A 20,269-nucleotide genomic window follows, 5' to 3' on the forward strand; every position below is an offset into this window, starting at 1 on the left:
CACGGTAAATTAATAAAAGGTGCGAATAATGGCCACAAAATTCATCATTACGGCTCATGAAGATTTAGTAAATTATAAGGCATCGGAATTGTAAAAAAGCCTGAACCCGGGACGGGGAGGCTCCGCTATAAATAAGCGCTCATTCACTGGGTGTAGTCAGGAAGGTGCGATGTTCTGCATATTCTAGACACAAATGACTTCACCTCCTCAGTACTGGAAGTGGCAGAGCTGTCAGGCTGTGCTAAACATGCAGGTGACCCTCAGGCGAGGGATGGGGGAGCGGGCGGGCTGCGCTACAGCTATGGAGTCCGATATTCTGCAGCACATGAAGGGCCCGGGGCCGGACACATTACAAGCCGCTGGCCACCAAAGGAAATCGGGCGCCTTCCTTTATGAAAGCTTCTGCGTCTATTTTATAAACTTTAAGGGTTATCAAGTCACAAATTTTGGCACAGGGCATTTTTGGATAAAAAGGTTTCTATTTTTGATGGTTTGCGTTGCTTGTGCCACTTTTGAAAAGTGTTTGAAGACGTTCTACAAGTGAGCTTGGTCAGCAGGGCAAATGACGCTTCAGCCACATGGCGTAAGAACCGGAGAGAATTATCCTAAGGGTCGGCAAAAATCTGGAGAAACCTGGGGAAGACAAGGGCAGCGCTGCCTCAAAGGAAAGGGACTGGTCTGCTCAGAATGACTCACGCCCGCTGAGTTTTAGACCCTGACCGATGACAAGACCTCTGCTTGCTGTCAGTAAACAGTCATACCTTACAGGGAAGAACAGAGGTAATCACACCGTGGGCGTCAGCGTCACTGGTGGGCTCAGCTCCCACTTGACTTTGATAGTAATAATGTTAATATTTGTGACATAGATGGCGGCTACAATGTGTGCTCTATATGCCAGTGACACGATAATAAAGGCTGAATATCTGCGGTACGAGATCCGTCACTAACTCTGGGGACTGACAGTTTCATCAGGATTCCCCCATAACGTCGTTTAACCCCACGAGGACCATAATGGGGCACACAGAGTGGGAAGTGGATGCTTCTAATAAGGCCACTGAGGGCCAATGAACTTCCCACATTGGTGCCATTTACGATCTGGATTAGTCCACAAGGAATGATCTCTGGCTCAGAGTTTTGGCCGCTTCTCTCTATTCAAGGGCCAAGATCACACCGTGGAGACAACATGGAGATTCTGCCCAGAAAGTAATCCAAGCATTTTGTTTCATGTTCGCACAACGATAAAGCTACATTACAGAGGCCGTAAAACATCAAGACAAAAATGGCAGCAGGGTCCAGAGAAGGGCGAGCACCAAATGCATCAGGACATAGGGACCAACAGGGTGATCTGAGCACCAAATGCATCAGGACATAGGGACCAACAGGGCGATCTGAGCACCAAATGCATCAGGACATAGGGACCAACAGGGAGATCTGAGCATCAAGTGCATCAGGACATAGGGACCAACAGGGCGATCTGAGCACCAAATGCATCAGGACATAGGGACCAACAGGGCGATCTGAGCACCAAATGCATCAAGACATAGGGACCAACAGGGAGATCTGAGCACCAAATGCATCAGGACATAGGGACCAACAGGGCGATCTGAGCATCAAGTATCAGGACATATGGACCAACAGGGCTATCTGAGCATCAAGTGTATCAGGATATAGGGACCAACAGGGCGATCTGAGCATCAAGTGTATCAGGACATCGGGACCAACAGGGCGATCTGAGCACCAAATGCATCAGGACATAGGGACCAACAGGGCTATCTGAGCATCAAGTATCAGGACATATGGACCAACAGGGCTATCTGAGCATCAAGTGTATCAGGACATAGGGACCAACAGGGCGATCTGAGCATCAAGTGTCTCAGGACATCGGGACCAACGGGGCGATCTGAGCATCAAGTGTATCAGGACATAGGGACCAACAGGGCGATCTGAGCATCAAGTGTATCAAGACATAGGGACCAACACAGCAATCTGAGCATCAAGTGTATCAGGACATAGGACCAACAGAGCGATCTGAGCATCAAGTGTATCAGGACATAGGGACCAACAGGGCAATCTGAGCATTAAGTGTATCAAGACAAATGGACCAGCAAGGCAATCTGAGCACCAAGTGTATCAGGATATAGGGACCAACAGGGCGATCTGAGCATCAAGTGTATCAAGACAAATGGAACAACAGGGCGATCTGAGCATCAAGTGTATCAGGACATAGGGACTAACAGGGTGGTCTGAGCACCAAGTGTCTCAAGACATAGGGACCAACAGGACGATGTGAGCACCAAGTGAATTAGGCCATAGGGACCAACAGAGCGATCTGAGCACCAAGTGTATCAGGACATAGGGACTAACAGGGCGTTCTGAGCACCAAGTGTATCAAGACATAGGGACCAACAGGGTGACCTGAGCACCAAGTGTATCAAGACAGGGACCATCAGGGCGGTCGGAGAGCAGCGGCTTCTTTCGCTTGCCTTCTCTCTCTTTCTTCTGTCTCTCTGGTGTCTCCTGCCATTCTGCCAGAGAGCCCAGATTCTTGGAGGAATGTGTGTAATGTATTTCATTAACCTGTGCACAGATCAATACATGGAGGTTTTCTTCCCTCCTTGAGTGACGCCTCTTGAGTTATGGCTCGCTTTGCCTCCATCCAGACACAAATCACCAACCTCCCTGGGTTCACCATCTACACAGCACAATTATGGGTGAAATGTGAGCAGTAATGAGCCCTCATAACAACCATCCGCCATGTAAATGAGAGAAAAATGAAGCTTAAGGAAAATGGACGGCGAGCATATATAAAAGTCCGCAGTCACTGGCAAGATTAGCCAATGTGTCCACTACTGAACTGTCAGTGAGTCCGGATATATACTGAATGACACAACACGCTAATGTCGGTAGCAATTATTTGGTCACATCCGCCCCCGCAGATGTACATGATGCCAATATGGCTGCAGACAAGTGTTCTCTATGGCGCCAAAGGCTGAGCTTTGAAGACAGCAGTGGGCGCACCGGGCTATCGCTTCATCAGCGTCCAGGTCACGGCTGGAATGGCAGCTTCAGACAGTGAATTTATCACCTTCCTGGGATCCAAATTCTGCAAATAATGCAATATGTAAACCCTATAAAGCAGGAACGTGGACCCCATAACCTGTGGCCGTCCCCAAAATGCTGAATACTAGAGAAGAGCAGCCAGTGGAAACCATCAGTGTGGTTACATCAATCCTGGACTGATAAAGAAGCAGACTGTCCATTATTTATCACCCCTGAAAAGGCTTTTACAAGAAAGTGTGATCTCTTTTGTCAGGCTCTGGCCCGATGCCGAGCAGAGTGTTTGGGATAAGATGTAGTAATGCGTGCCCACCGGACGAGGAGCCCTAATTGGCAGGGAGCAGAGGGAGCCTTTTGATGGTGCGATCTAACAAGCTGTTCCAGCTCCTGTCTGTTCAGGGTGATGGCTCCACACTCCGCATTTAGACACCAGCCACACTCTGCGGCCGCTGCTCTATCGTTTGGCTCTGGTCGGCTCAGTGAGGAGCAATGAATGTGCTTCTCGTCCCAGACAAGCAGGTTGTGTGAGCCAGGAGCGGGCAGAGTGACCTGGACGCCATTAGTGGAGGATGTAGAGACGGGAGGCGAGTGATGTGCGGCCAGAGCCGGGGGCTTGTGGGGATTCACATATGACAAGTGAAATATGGATCAGCGGAGCCCGTGACGCAGAGCCAAGAATTAGACGTGACATATCCAAACCTCACCCCTGGAGACTCCCAGAACATGGGAACGTCCAGACTGAGTCCAGAAAAAGAAGCTGCAATATGTGACCTTATACAGCACCGCTCCAGTTCTGTGACTGACCAGAGTGCCCAGTCTGGATGGTGACGCTGTGAGTGATCACAACATAAAGTTAAAAACACCATTGTGATCTGTATAAAACAGCAGCAAGCTCCGAAAATAAAGGACAGCGCCAACAAGGACTACAAAAAGGGCCATTGTGAGTGGACCCTACTCCATGGGGACACAGCCGACGAGAATACAGCTTCTCCGCACCTTGTACTGCGGGATAAAGTACAATGAAATCCACTCCTCCATTTCTGTGCCATGCTTTACACTGCAGCTTTGCTTGCTTAGTCTGTCTATAGCTCTAATCCTACAGCTTTTACACAACAGCTTTGCTTCTTAGAAAGCTAGGTGTGAAGTCAGTTAAGGGGGAGTTGATTTCCATTAGAAGGACTTGATGAGGATGAGATGACCTGAGACCATAATGGAGGCGCATGGACAAAGGGGAGGAGCTATGAGTGCAGCACTTCGGAACACGAGGAAAATGGAGGGGGGCAGGAGAAGCTTCGGGACGTCAGTGGCTGAATAACACGTCATTAATTCATGCACAAAGCTCGTGTGAAGCGATCTGGTCCGATCAGTGACCGTGATCCGGTGACGGGCGCAGGGATGGCTCGACTACGCTTTATGCGTAATGATCATGTGGGATAACTGGAGTAATGTCAGATGAACATCTGCGGGCGGCGGCACATCAAGGGTTAACAATCTGGCGCCTAATTAGCGCTGTATCCATTTTTATTATGCAGTGAAACATTTCCCTTCTGTGCTGACATTTTGTGTCCGGCTCCCGGAGTCTTGCAGGAAATAATAGATTTGCCGAGCTCAGTAAATAAGCGTGGTCGTTAGCCTTCGTCCGCCGGTCCGGCCTAATGGCGCTTTTACAGGTAAGGTTACTATTCAGTCTAATGCAGTGCCCTCGGTGATACCAGGCCATTTTCCTTCATTACCACGGTCAGAAGCACTTAAGGCACTTTCAGACCCTGTTGTGGAACAGCGGGGACGGCGCGGGAAGTGAGGCCAAATAACGCTGAAGTTCATCACTGGGGAAACCTCCGCGTCCTGGACCATTCTTCTACACAACGGTCTCCAGGAGAAAAGCACAGGGTTAACTCCTTCTTTCCTGGGGCTCAGACTGCTCCTGGGAGTCTAACCTCAAGGTGTAAAGACATGAACGATGGCCTGAGACCCTGCAAGCAATGAGAAGCGCTGACATTGGAGACCGCTGCCAATGGTGAAAGCGGATTTAGCCAACATCACTGGCGACAAATCCGATCTGCAGCTCCAGGACCCCAGAAAGCTGAGCGACGGCCTCACCACTTATCTGAAGGAGGCTGTAAAGTTTGACAACTTTGTGATAAGACGTTGTGCCTCATTACCCCAGAATCTTCAAGATCTCCAAGATAAAAATAAAGCTTATTATTAAGATCCCTGCTTGTGGTCAGTGACTGGGAGACGTTCCGAGCGCTGGGGTCCTGGGGTCAAACACCTGCCAGGAGTCTGTATGTTCTCTCCGTGTTTGGTGGGTTTCCTCCCACACGTCACAGACCTAGCGATGGAGGATGTGGATTGTGAGTGCCCAAGGGGTCAGTGATGGCGAGGTCTGTACAGCGCTGCGTATATGATGGCGATATACAATTGAGTGACAGAGATAACTGTACAGAGGCCGGAGCACAGAACTGGAGAGACCCCGGAGCGTTCATTCCGCGGTGATGCGATTTACGCCCCAGGACAGGACGCCTCTGGGACTTGTATTGCGGGGGCCTTCCTGGCCATTGTTAATGCGACTCTGCAGCGAGTCCTCTGATCTTCTCTGCTGCCTATATGTCTCCCAACTTCAGCTGGAGTCGGATACTCTGAGATTGCGGTGCCAGATGACACGCCGGCGCTCCAGCTCTGATCGCCAACTGTTCCATGAACTTACACTGGCATCTTCCGTGACGGGACTCACTGGTGGAGCCACACAATTAGGCATGAGACCAGCGCGGGGCTGGCAGCTACTTGGCACAGAAGTCGCTTTATGGAAGACGGTCAGCGAGGAGTCCACAGGGCAGCGCGAGAGAGCGCAGCGGCACAGTCTCACAGAAGCCAGCGCAGTCTCTCATTCTGGTGGTCCTAGCACACAGCGACACTCTCGCCTCACTTCATCCTTGCTAGTCGCAGGCAAATGACGAAGTTTTAATTATTTATCAATTTATTTCTGGTTTCCGACCAAACATCTAAATATCAGTTACCGGCGCGGCGACCTTTCTGCTCGGTGTCCACTGTACTGGGGAGAAAAAACAGGTTCAGATCTCCGAAATGTCAGGAGGAAATGTTATCGATCAGATTCATCAAAGAGGCTCTTATCTGCGGATTCTGATTGTCTTTTACAGGGAGGACTGGTTCAAAGAAGAAAGGAGAACGCCTGTGTTACTGATGAAACGGCACAATGCCGGCCAGATGTAGCAGAGCAGACCGTGTCACTCCAGTCCTCACGGCCAGATGTAGCAGAGCAGACCGTGTCACTCCAGTCCTCACGGCCAGATGTAGCAGAGCAGACCGTGTCACTCCAGTCCTCACAGCCAGATGTAGCAGAGCAGACCGTGTCACTCCAGTCCTCACGGCCAGATGTAGCAGAGCAGACTGTGTCACTCCAGTCCTCACGGCCAGATGTAGCAGAGCAGACCGTGTCACTCCAGTCCTCACAGCCAGATGTAGCAGAGCAGACCGTGTCACTCCAGTCCTCACGGCCAGATGTAGCAGAGCAGACCGTGTCACTCCAGTCCTCACGGCCAGATGTAGCAGAGCAGACCGTGTCACTCCAGTCCTCACGGCCAGATGTAGCAGAGCAGACCGTGTCACTCCAGTCCTCACGGCCAGATGTAGCAGAGCAGACCGTGTCACTCCAGTCCTCACAGCCAGATGTAGCAGAGCAGACCGTGTCACTCCAGTCCTCACGGCCAGATGTAGCAGAGCAGACTGTGTCACTCCAGTCCTCACAGCCAGATGTAGCAGAGCAGACCGTGTCACTCCAGTCCTCACAGCCAGATGTAGCAGAGCAGACCGTGTCACTCCAGTCCTCACGGCCAGATGTAGCAGAGCAGACCGTGTCACTCCAGTCCTCACGGCTAGATTATAGCAGAGAAGACCGTGTCACTCCAGTCCTCACGGCCAGATGTAGCAGAGCAGACCGTGTCACTCCAGTCCTCACGGCCAGATGTAGCAGAGCAGACTGTGTCACTCCAGTCCTCATGACTGCACCCTCGTATCTGCTGTAAATCCTGTTATGCTCCTTTATTACATATCCTTTACAAGGAACAGTTATGTTCGGCTCCATTCTGTCCTCGTGGGGGGACTTTACACTGAAAGTAAAAGTCCGTCTTTCCAGTCTGAATTGTGAGCGTCTGTGCTGCTGCAGGCTGTGGTCAACGTGAGATGCCGGCAGACGGTGGTCCAGGGGAGCAAGGAGGAAGCCCTGCCGATTGTCAGATTATGGCGTTCGCTTGCATCTTGGGTGCTGCCCTTAATAGGAGCCTTATACACTTGCATCATCATCTGGTAATCCAGAATCTGATACTCCAACACTTCTTATGTCCAGTTAAATCCAGAAGAACGACCTTTAGAGCCATGATCACACTGTCAGGATTTACCTGCAGATTCCACTCCTGAACGCTGACAGTTCTCAATATTTTATGCCTGTTTTACTCCATCCACAGCATCTGCATGGAATAGTATCGCTATAGCCTTGAGGTGCCTTTACCCTGCAGGGTTCTGGAGAACGATCCCTGGAAATGGGGGATCCACCATAACCGTGAGGCGTAAACAGGCGCCGATTACCCAATGAGTGAGCAGAAACCTCATTCATTGGGTGAAATGACATGTTTTGCATAAAAGATCAGCGTTCTTGGCCAATCGTCGTCCTGTGTGGCCAGGGCCTGCGTTGGCGTGATCAGAGAGACTATGCTCGATGAAAGTCCTGATCATTCAGTGCACATGTGACACGTGGCCGGCTATTAAATGACCACTGACCAATGTGATGCCAGTCTGCGGCCGCTTAATACTGCACATCCTGCCATGAACATGCACCCTTACTGTCAGAGGTGCTGATGCCATGGTGGAGGGTGCACTCACTTATACAGCATGAGGGCTTCTGGCCCGTCTGTAATATGACAAGAGCCCGTCTTAAAAGACCTCCACAGATCACCACCAAGCGACTGCAGGATTTAGAACACTTCTAGTCACTTTGTAGATTTCCAAATCTCAGACTTTGCTGGAGCCCCCCACAGCCAAAACCATGCCCGGGGGGCAACCAAGGCTCCTCCAGTGCTGCAGTGTACAATGGGCAGAGACAACCCCGCAGAGCTCCAGGCTACAACACGATGGACACCAGATCAGCAGGACGCCGGCACCAATCCAGGCGGTCATTATTACACTTCCAGAAGTCCGGAATCTGAGCCCCGGATTCTCCACTCCCCAGCTATGGACACGTGCAGTGATTACAGGTGCTTGCCGGTTTATCACACTTTCCTTCCCCTCTTTTTATTGGTTTGAGTCTCAAAGATGGGAGTGAGATTCTAATTCCCAAGTAATGATGTCAATCTGTTATCTGTGTGATAGATGCATTATTTATGGGCGTGCGGCGGCTCCCGGTGCTCGTCAGTAGGCCGCCGTGGCGCTGATGTGTGGGGAATTGCAGAGGCTGAGGATTCTTATTCAACAGCTGCACATTATGCCGGGACACCTCTCCTCCTCCTGCCAGCAGACGGCCCTGGAACACAAGCGGCACTTGACCATTTAAACTGCTGCAACATCCAGATTTCAGCAGCTGCGCACAATTCTCCCCGGCACAAACCTGTTGACCTTCTCAATTGCAGATCCTCCATTCGAGTTCTCATTAGCCGGTTTATTCTTACAACTTCGGGGACCGTCCTCGTTTCCCTCAATATGGGGTAAATATATTAGCTGCTCATAAACACTTTTTCCAGAATGTTTTGCGTTAAGCTTCCAGGACGCCAAAGTGCAAAATAAGAAGAGATTTCTATAGCGAGAAGATCAGTGAACTACAGTAAAGTAATGGTAGTGAACCCTGCACCATGACAGTGCCTGCCATCCAGACGCCAACCATGACATGAGACTTCAGCAAACTGCTCATGACAGTCCGACAATCCATCCACCCGCCATCCATGTGTGCCATTATGGCCATGTCTACCACTAGATCCACCATCACCTTTCATGTCTACCACAAGATCCACCACCACCATTCATGTGTACCACTAGATCCACCACCACCATTCATGTCTACCGCTAGATCCACCACCACCATTCATGTCTACCACTAGATCCACCATCACCATTCATGTCTACCACAAGATCCACCACCACCATTCATGCGTACCACTAGATCCACCACCACCATTCATGTCTACCGCTAGATTCACCACCACCATTCGTGTGTAGCACTAGATCCACCACCACCATTCATGTCTACCGCTAGATCCACCACCACCATTCATGTCTACCACTAGATCCACCATCACCATTCATGTCTACCACTTATGCCACCATCACCATTCATGTCTACCACTAGATCCACCACCACCATTCATGTCTACCACTAGTTCCACCATCACCATTCATGTCTACCACTAGATCCACCACCACCATTCATGTCTACCACTAGATCCACCATCACCATTCATGTCTACCACTAGATCCACATCACCATTCATGTCCACCACTAGATCCACCACCATTTATGTCTACCACTAAATCCGCCACCACCATTCATGTCTACCACTAGATCCATGTCACCATTCATGTCCACCACTAGATCCACCACCATTCATGTCTACCACTAGATCCACCATAACCATTCATGTCTACCACTAGATCCACCACCACCATTCATGTCTACCACTAGATCCACCACCATTCATGTCTACCACTAGATCCACCATCACCATTCATGTCTACCACTAGATCCACATCACCATTCATGTCTACCACTAGATCCACCACCATTTATGTCTACCACTAGATCCACCATCACCATTCATGTCTACCACTAGATCCATGTCACCATTCATGCCTACCACTAGATCCACCATCACCATTCAAGTCTACCATTAGATCCTGCATCACAATTTATGTCTGTCAGTAGCTTCTCCATCTCCTGCTAACATCCATGTCTACAAGCTCTTCTCCTGGCCCTGGTGTCTGTGTCTACCATCGCTCTCCTGTCTACCTGATCTAGTCTTGGTTTTCTTCTTGCCTACCCATCTACCACAGCCTGACTATTGCCCGTCTGCTCACAATTCTACCTCTACCTCAGCCATTTCATACTACTCACCACCAACAAACACTGGTTGCACCATTAAGTAGAGGTCACCCTGATACATTGGCATCTTCAATCCTCCGATAGCCGAGGTGAGCAGTCAAACCGCCGGCTGTATTATGTGCTCTACACATAGTCCTCACAGCTCCACAGACTTGAAGGGATATTTCATGGAAGCCGTGGGGGTCTCTCACAAAACTTAATCCTAGTGATATTCTGTCATATCAGCCAAGTACATAAATGATTAGCTGATTAAAAAAATGTTTGATGTAATCCAGAAATGACTGTAAATTATGGGACATTGTGTGGCATCCGAGCGCCGAAGGACAGTCAAATAGCTGTTAGCCGATGTCCAATCTAGGCAATTCACTTAACGACAGAAGAAACCTTAGCAGCACTTAACAGAGCGGACAGACGACAATGTAAAAGAACACGTGACACCGCAGCACACCGATCTGAGCCCTCTCCGGTGAACGTCCTGTCCTAGCAGCCGGCATCGGTGCAGCCTCGCACTCCAAGTATGACTGTCATAACTTTAAAGTGTAGCATTTATTTTGTGTTTGTATTTCAGCTACAGAAAATTGCTAAACGCACAAAATACTATTCATGCAGAATACTCACGCCCCAAGTGCCAAGATACGGAGTAATGCCAACGTCCAACATATTAATCCAGCTGTTGTTATTGGATCACCGGCTCACAATTAAGCGTTTGTCAAGGGTTAACTGTGGCTGCTATTATACAGCTGCTATGAGGCTGCACAATCAGCAGCACATCTCAGACCGTCATCGCGGTTCATCAGAGTGAGGACGCAGAAACTTTCAAAAAATGCCATATTCACAAACAACAAACCTCTCAAGTCATGGAGTCACGTGTGTGCGTGGATCCACCAGACCCTCCAGCTATGGGACCCAGGACGGAAAGTCAAGCCGAAGGAATGGATATCACCTATCGACTATTTTCAAGAGCCGTCACCATAGTAACACGCGGAGAATTCTTTCCAAGCTATCGCCAATTAAGTACTTTGCAGCCTCTTCATATCCCACTTGTTGCTCCCAGGCTACAAAAGTCAGAACAACAACAGCACTCACCCTCCTGCTCCGTCCTCGTCATCTCTTCTAGTTTCTTTTGTTTTAGTGTGTCCACCACATCGGCCAAGCTTCCCTTGCGGCGTTCCGGAGTCCCGAAGTTAACACTGCTCATAAGATCGTTGCGGTCGCGAGCCCCTTCGTCAGGCTTGTGTGGTGAGGTAGACGTAGTTCGGAAGGAATAGAGGGAACGTAATTTATTGCTGTCTGGATCCTGCGGAAACAAATGTTTGTGTCAGGACAGAATGTAAAAAAGTCAAAGCGCAAGGAAAAATAACGATCAACACACATCCTACTTCCTGCCACTATTCACGGGCTCCGCAGGGGTGGAGCATAAAGCCGCCAAGGAACCAATGACATCACATGTTCACCTAAGAGTAGAGGCCACTACTTATAACCTTGGATTATTGGCCTTCCCGTGGTCTTCACTAGTGAATTTCCAGAGATATCACAATACAGTATATATAGTAGCGTTTTTTTGGAAAGGATTCACAACTTATTCATGTAATATTAATATATATATAGATATATATATATATATATATATATTATACACACATTATATATATAAACATATCTATATATTATATACACACATATCTACATATTATATACACGCATACCTATATAATATTATATATATCTACAGTTGTGCTCAAAAGCCAGCCATAATTTTTGATTTTTTGCCCTATTTTCAGAGAATGTGAATGATAACACCAAAACTTTTTCTCCACTCATGGTTAGTGGTTGAGTGAAGCCATTTACTGTCAAACTACTGTGTTTTCTCTTTTTAAATCAATGACAACCCAAAACATCCAAATGACCCTGATCTAAAGTTTACATATCCCATTTCTTAATACTGTGTGTTGCCCCCTCTAACATCAATGGCAGCATAAAGTCTTCTGTGGTAGTTGTGGATGAGGTTCTTTATTTTCTCAGATGGTAAAGCTGCAAACTCTTCTTTGCAAAAAGCCTCCAGTTCCTGTAAATTCCTGGGCTGTCTAGCATGAATTGCGTGCAGGAGATCTCTCCCCAGAGTGGCTCAATGATACTAAGGTCAGGAGACTGAGATGGCCACTCCAGAACCTTCACTTTGTTCTGCTGTAGATAATGACAGGTCAACTTGGAAGTTTCAACATGACAAGAATCCAAAACACAAGGCCAAGTACATCCCATGCGCAGCTTCCGGGCTGATGATTGCAAATTTGCCTCCAGTATCTGCTGATAACGTGCTGCATTTCTCTTTCCTTCAACTTTGACCAAGTTTTCTGTGACTTTGTAGCTCACACATCCCCAAAATTTCAGCAATCGACCTCTATGCGTTACAGTAGGAATAGTGTTCCTTTCATCATAGGCCTTGTTGACCTCTCTACAAATGTAACGTTTAGGATTAAGGCCAAAAAGTTCAATTTTGGTCTCGTCACTCCAAATTACCTTGTTCCAGAAGTTTTGAGGATTGTCTCTGTGCTGTTGTGTATTGTAGGCGAGATAGTTTGTGGCATATGCGCAGTAATGGCTTTCTTCTGGCGACTTGACCTTGTAGCCCATTTTTCTTCAAGTGACTCCTTATTGTGCATCTTGAAGAAGCCGCACCACTAGTTTTCAGAGTCCAGTATTTCAGCTGATGTTATTTGTGGGTTTTTCTTTGCATCCCGAACAATTTTCCTGCCAGTTGTGGAGAAATTTTTGATGGTCTGCCTGACCGTGGTTTTGTTTTTACAGAGCCTGATTTTCCATTTGTTAATCACAGTTTGAACGCTGCTGACTGGCATTATCAATTCCTTGGAGATCATTTTGTATCCCTGTCCTGTTTTATACAGTTCAACTACCTTTTCCTATTGACTATTCTTTTGCTTTCCCCATGACTCAGAATCCAGAAACGTCAGTGGCTGGATGAAAGATGCAAGAGTCTGTCTGGATCCCAGAAACTCACTCAGCTTTTATGCACACACACTGATTACAAGCAAACAGGTCACCGGTGAGGATGTTACCTTTAGAAGCCATTCAAACCCATTTGTGTCAACTTCTGTGCATGTTATCAGGCCATGGTATATGAACTTTTGATCAGGGTCATTTGGATGTTTTGGGTTGTCATTATGATTTAAAAAGAAAGAAAAAACATCATTCATATTCTCTGAAAAAGGCCAAGAAAGCAAAAATTCTGCTAAGGTATGTAAACATTTGAGCACAACTGTATATATCTATCAAAGGCCCCGGCTCTTCAAATGCAGATATAAATTACATTGGTGAATGTATGAGCAAATGTAAAGAATAAGGAAATATTATTAATGACAGCGTCTGGTCAGATCCATCATATGGAGCATACATTTTTATCAATTCTATCATCATCACCACTATTCATCATTACCATAGTCATCCTTTTCACGACCATCATGTTCATCACCACCACAATCATCATCCTCATCATCACCACCATCATCATAATAATCACCTCTACAATCAACACCATCATAACCATCCTCATCACCACCACAATCATTATCCTCATCACCACGACCACCATATGCTCACCACCCTCATCTTCACCACCATCATCTTCATCACACCACCATCATCCTCCTCATCACCACTATCATCCTCACCACCATCCTCATCCCCACCACCATCATTCCCATCACCACCATTCTTATCACCACCACCATCATCCCCATCATGGTCATCACTTGTGTATAATAACTTCTATGCATTAGTTAGGATATTGCCACATCTTATCGTCCACGTCAGATCCTCCATAGTGCGACCTTCCCATCACCCTCGATTCATACCGGAGCCTTCCAAGAGTTTCAGCCACTTGTAGTCACAGTTGGTAAAGTCATAAAAATAGCAAGTTTTAACAAAGAATAATAAGCGGTGGAGCGCGACACAGAGGGTCACATGACAAATACAGCGCCAACAGCGTTAAAAAGCCCCACAGATGAGTTACAGTATTTGGGGGCTCTGCCAGCCCCTGAGCACAATCCCCCCTTTCTGCCTCCTTTTCTATGGCTGTTTTGCTGTGGCATGTGTTTTTTATGAGGACCCCAGAGGATGTTTGAGTGTTTGATGTAGAACACTATGCAAATCAGCCAACTTTGATCACTTACATACACTATCAATTAAGAAGGCAGACTGAAAAAAAGATCAAATTAAAAGCGTCTTTTCCTGCTAATAGTCATCTCTCTCCAAGAAATCATACGCTTCTATTAGGAATGATAATGAGGTTTTGTGTAATAGGTTCAGCTGAATATTAAGTGTGGCCTTTTTATTAAAGCTTTTATCCCAAAATATAAATGTTTGAAGAGAAGCTCTGGATGCACAGAGCCTCCGCTGTTTATTTTTGTCCCACCGACATCCATGTAAAATCAGTTCTACGTCTCGGGAATTGCTGGGGGATGAGGCGCAGAAACACAAGTTAGAAGAGGGGAGTTTACATTGCACCAAAAGTTAATAATCTAATGGGTTGTACAAATTACATCTGATAAATCCAAGCTGTAGATTCCTGCATAATCACAGCAACCGGAGAGAAAGCGGATCAGTACCAGAAATATAGAAGCTGCAGCATCCGAGCACGAGCCAGGGACACAGCGGTGTACTGCAGTGAGTGTCCTCACGGGGGCGGTGCTAGAGTATAAGGGGTGTGGTCTCAGGTCATTATATCAGTGATGTCATCACCAGGGGCGAGGCTGTAGTATAAGGGGTGTGGTCTCTTCTTATCAGTGATGTCATCACCAGGGGCGGGGCTGTAGTATAAGGGGTGTGGAATCAACATAGTGATGTCATCACTGGGGAAGGGCTGGAGTACAAGGGGTGTGGTCTCATATCAGTGATGTCATCACCGGGGCGGTGCTTGACTATAATGGGTGTGGTCTCATCATTATCAGTGATGTCATCACGGGGATGGGGCTGGAGTATAAGGGGTGTGGTCTCATATCAGTTATGTCATCACGGGGCGGGGCTACAGTATAAGGCGTGTGGTCTCATTATAACAGTGATGTCATCACCGGGGCGGGGCTGGAGTATAATGGGTGTGGCCTCATTATATCAGTGATGTCATCACCAGGGCAGGGCTGGAGTATAAGGGGTGTGGCCTCATCACCCACCTGGGGGTGGGGTTGATAACCCCTCAAGATATTAGAGTTGGGGGGTCTCATTTTTTTCTTTATATCCTCAGCATCACATTGATAATTCATGTGTCCAGCAGTGAATGTGTTATCAGCAACTTAAAGGGTTAACAATTAGCCCATAATTAATGGTTTTGCTGATCATCTATCTGTCAATATAAAAAACAAGAAGGCAGAACCAGAAGTGGAGGAGAACTGGGCAATGACCCAAGGAAGATTATAAATGAGAACAGGAGGGAAGGATGGTGACCTTCTATGAAGGGCTCAGTGATACAATGTATCCATCAGGGGAGCAGACACTTTGTATATTGGACGCTTGGCTCTCTGTTTCAGGGGTGTGAGGCCGGGTGACGGATGACGATGCCATCAGATAGTGTGACCGTTACTGGGGATTGTAGTCATTGATCATCAGCCATCTCTGGCCAGCAGGGGATGGATCTGGTGACTGCATATTTACAGACCAGGACCACAGGTGTGAACTAAGCTGAGCAGACCGCCCTGACCCAAAGATGGAGGCCTGCCATGAAGTCCGATGCACTTACCCTCTAGGTGCTTGGCCCTCACCATTACGGAGAATCAAGAGTTACAGCGCCTCCGCTGGGACCCCGGTAAATGAGAAGAGGGCATTGCGCTGCGGACTGGGATTCCAGTTGTAACAAATTGTGGGATCTGTCAAATAAAAAGCGTCTGGCGGAGTAATTCAGGAGGCAGCTGTTATTTCCTAATTGTTAAGTCCCTTTATTACTCCTTATAAGTACACAGCTGGGAGAGGGGCGGCTCGGAGAATAAACTAAATATTTTGGCTGAATGACGCTCGGAATACACAGGGTCCCTTGTGGGAAACAAGGAGCCATATCTGAAGGGAGCTCAGCGCCTTGGGTCTTGATCACACACAAGAATCACTGCAGGTGTCACAGCTGTCGCACGCCGTCACCTGTGCATTGTGGATACCAAGGACACATGAACCGTAATCCTTCCCGAGGATCATCCCCAAATCATCACAAATCTACAACACGTGGACAGACACATCACAATGATTCGAAGGGAAACATTGGTGACTGTGCACACTGACAGAAGAGAACAAATCGGTGGAGATCCGAAATACCGGTACGTGGAATGTGTTATATCCTAATGAAGAAGTCTGAAGACTTCAAAATGAGTTGATAATTAATGTAGCCTGGAGCATTCTTGCAGATCTCCACCTGCAGCGCAGACGACCCACCTATTGGTTCTCTTTCAATGGCCTTTACCCCGTTGGACCTGAGCAGCAGAGAAAGAAGCTTGATCCATGTAGCAAGATGCACAACCATAGCAGGCAAGCAATTCCCAGCACCTCATCGTCTGCTATCATCGGACAAGACCTATTGCCCTTTTTGCTTCACACTGACACATGGAGACGGCTGAGTGCACTCCACTTTCACGGCTACTAACGGGGTCTATGAGGTCAGGCAGTAAAGCCTCACAGGGTCTCGGCAGTCCTCTACCATAGGACCCAGTTACAAAGGCAGTATTGCGAATGGTCCACTTTTGTTGTGGTGGTCTTCTGTAAAGGAAGGTGCAGTTTGTCTACACACACAAGCTGATGGACACCAAGGGACACACCATCGGCCCACATGCCCATTCTTCGCTGATGGGCACTGCACCCTGGAGCGCCTGCTTGTACCAATTACTGCAATTTGCACATTTGAAAAAAGGAAACATGTGAAGATGCCTCGGCCCAATGCGCTGCTGCAGAGAAGCTGCAGGACTCGTCCTCACTGCGGTGCGCTCCAGTGATGGCGACCATATCTGCACCACGGGTCCTGACATGGGGGTACAAGGACAGAGGCTTAATCCCCCAATCTGCCGTCATCACATCTCAATGAGGGTAGATCTCTTCTGCCATGACCCGCTGCTTCAGTACAAAGGGAATCTGTCAGCAGGATTTCAACACCATTTAAATGCACATGTAGCTTTCAGATACAAGTCCCAGAATCCTTTTACATGTTCAGTTGTTGCTCTGTTACTGGGAAATCAGCATTTAAATTGCTAAGTCTGAAGCCTCTGTCACTCCGGCTCTATTCCCTGCCCAGCAATGCCTCCTCCTGCTTGACTGACAGCTTGTATACAGTGTGACTTCAGGCAAAGGAGCCGTCAGTCAAGCAGGAGGAGGCAGCGCTGGGCAGGGAATAGAGCCGGAGTGACAGAGACTTCAGATCTACCAGTTCAAACACTGATTTCACTGTAAAGGAAGAACAACCGACCATATGAAGGGATTGTGGGACTTGTATTGAAAATCTACAAGCGCATATAAATAGTTTGGGGGTGAAATTCTGCAGATTCCCTTTAACTTGTCCATGAATCTCTGTTCCCATCATGAAATAACTGGCGCAGCTGCGATCAGGATCCTGTGTGGCGGCTCTATGACAAGTTCCAAGTTTATGGTTCTCATCACGGAGAGACACCTAAGAGGGCGAATAGCCCGCTAAAGCTGTAGGACGCGAGCATTCTGCTGGTGACGGTCTCTCGGGCGGAGGTTATTAATCAGCGCTCTTGTCGATGCCTCGTCTTCATTAGTCTCTATTCACATCAATGTCGCCTGGCAAAATATGGATCCGGTAATAAGCGTCATCCGGCATTGTTCTAGAGAACGGTGAAAATACTGCGCAGCGAGTGGATGAGAGACAGCAGCTCTCCATGACAACGCAGGTGGAGAGACATACAGTGCAAAACATCCACTGGTACCATCTCTGGCCCTGGACAAAGCATACTTGGACAAGCAAAATCCCCGCCAATACAAGACAGCGCTGCTTTATTTACTTCTGCAGTCACCGGCTGCAGTCTCTAGCTCCTGCGCAGTCACCGGCTGCAGTCTCTAACTCTTGCGCAGTCACCGGCTGCAGTCTCTAACTCTTGCGCAGTCACCGGGTGCAGTCTCTAACTCCTGCGCAGTCACCGGGTGCAGTCTCTAACTCCCGCACAGTCACCGGGTGCAGTCTCTAACTCCCGCACAGTCACCGGGTGCAGTCTCTAACTCCCGCACAGTCACCGGGTGCAGTCTCTAACTCCCGCACAGTCACCGGGTGCAGTCTCTAACTCCTGCACAGTTAGCGGGTGCAGTCCCTAACTCCTGCGCAGTCACTGGGTACAGTCTCTTCCTCCTATGCAGTCACTGGATACAGTCTCTGCCTCCTGTGAAGACACCGGGTGCAGCCTCTAACTCCAGCACAGTCACCGGGTGCAGTCTCTAACTCCTGCACAGTCACCGGGTGCAGTCTCTATAACTCCTGCACAGTCACCGGGTGCAGTCTCTAACTCCTGCACAGTCACCGGGTGCAGTCTCTAACTCCCGCCCAGTCACCGGGTGCAGTCTCTAACTCCCGCCCAGTCACCGGGTGCAGTCTCTAACTCCTGCACAGTTAGCGGGTGCAGTCCCTAACTCCTGCGCAGTCACTGGGTACAGTCTCTTCCTCCTATGCAGTCACTGGATACAGTCTCTGCCTCCTGTGAAGACACCGGGTGCAGCCTCTAACTCCAGCACAGTCACCGGGTGCAGTCTCTAACTCCTGCACAGTCACCGGGTGCAGTCTCTATAACTCCTGCACAGTCACCGGGTGCAGTCTCTAACTCCTGCACAGTCACCGGGTGCAGTCTCTAACTCCCGCCCAGTCACCGGGTGCAGTCTCTAACTCCCGCCCAGTCACCGGGTGCAGTCTCTAACTCCCGCACAGTCACCGGGTGCAGTCTCTAACTCCTGCACAGTTAGCGGGTGCAGTCCCTAACTCCTGCGCAGTCACTGGGTACAGTCTCTTCCTCCTATGCAGTCACTGGATACAGTCTCTGCCTCCTGTGAAGACACCGGGTGCAGCCTCTAACTCCAGCACAGTCACCGGGTGCAGTCTCTAACTCCTGCACAGTCACCGGGTGCAGTCTCTATAACTCCTGCACAGTCACCGGGTGCAGTCTCTAACTCCTGCACAGTCACCGGGTGCAGTCTCTAACTCCCGCCCAGTCACCGGGTGCAGTCTCTAACTCCCGCCCAGTCACCGGGTGCAGTCTCTAACTCCCGCCCAGTCACCGGGTGCAGTCTCTAACTCCCACACAGTCACCGGGTGCAGTCTCTAACTCCCACACAGTCACCGGGTGCAGTCTCTAACTCCTGCGCAGTCACTGGGTGCAGTCTCTAACTCCTGCGCAGTCACCGGGTGCAGTCTCTAACTCCCGCACAGTCACCGGGTGCAGTCTCTAACTCCTGCGCAGTCACCGGGTGCAGTCTCTAACTCCTGCGCAGTCACCAACTCCTGCGCAGTCACTGGGTACAGTCTCTAACTCCCACACAGTCACCGGGTGCAGTCTCTAACTCCCACACAGTCACCGGGTGCAGTCTCTAACTCCCACACAGTCACCGGGTGCAGTCTCTAACTCCTGCGCAGTCACCGGGTGCAGTCTCTAACTCCTGCGCAGTCACCGGGTGCAGTCTCTAACTCCCGCGCAGTCACCGGGTGCAGTCTCTAACTCCCGCGCAGTCACCGGGTGCAGTCTCTAACTCCCGCACAGTCACCGGGTTCAGTCTCTAACTCCCACACAGTCACCGGGTGCAGTCTCTAACTCCCACACAGTCACCGGGTGCAGTCTCTAACTCCCACACAGTCACCGGGTGCAGTCTCTAACTCCCACACAGTCACCGGGTGCAGTCTCTAACTCCTGCGCAGTCACCGGGTGCTGTCTCTAACTCCCGCACAGTCACCGGGTGCAGTCTCTAACTCCCACACAGTCACCGGGTGCAGTCTCTAACTCCTGCGCAGTCACCAACTCCTGCGCAGTCACTGGGTACAGTCTCTAACTCCCACACAGTCACCGGGTGCAATCTCTAACTCCTGCACAGTTAGCGGGTGCAGTCCCTAACTCCTGCGCAGTCACTGGGTAC

General features: G+C 49.1%; 1 protein-coding gene across 6 annotated transcripts in view; it reads right to left on the reverse strand.

Moving 5' to 3' along the window:
* The window catches only part of SOX6 (SRY-box transcription factor 6), a 650,335-nt gene that overhangs the window by 325,862 nt on the left and 304,204 nt on the right, over positions 1 to 20,269 (reverse strand). For all 6 annotated transcript variants that reach the window (XM_073550751.1, XM_073550747.1, XM_073550750.1 and 3 more), the window contains one exon: positions 11,246 to 11,456. In XM_073550751.1, the coding sequence (XP_073406852.1) occupies positions 11,246 to 11,456 (211 nt within the window). The remainder of the gene's footprint in view (positions 1 to 11,245; positions 11,457 to 20,269) is intronic.

This window comes from Dendrobates tinctorius, unplaced genomic scaffold, assembly GCF_039654945.1.
Source record: "Dendrobates tinctorius isolate UK_male_01 unplaced genomic scaffold, ASM3965494v1 ptg000168l, whole genome shotgun sequence".
NCBI lineage: Eukaryota > Metazoa > Chordata > Amphibia > Anura > Dendrobatidae > Dendrobates > Dendrobates tinctorius.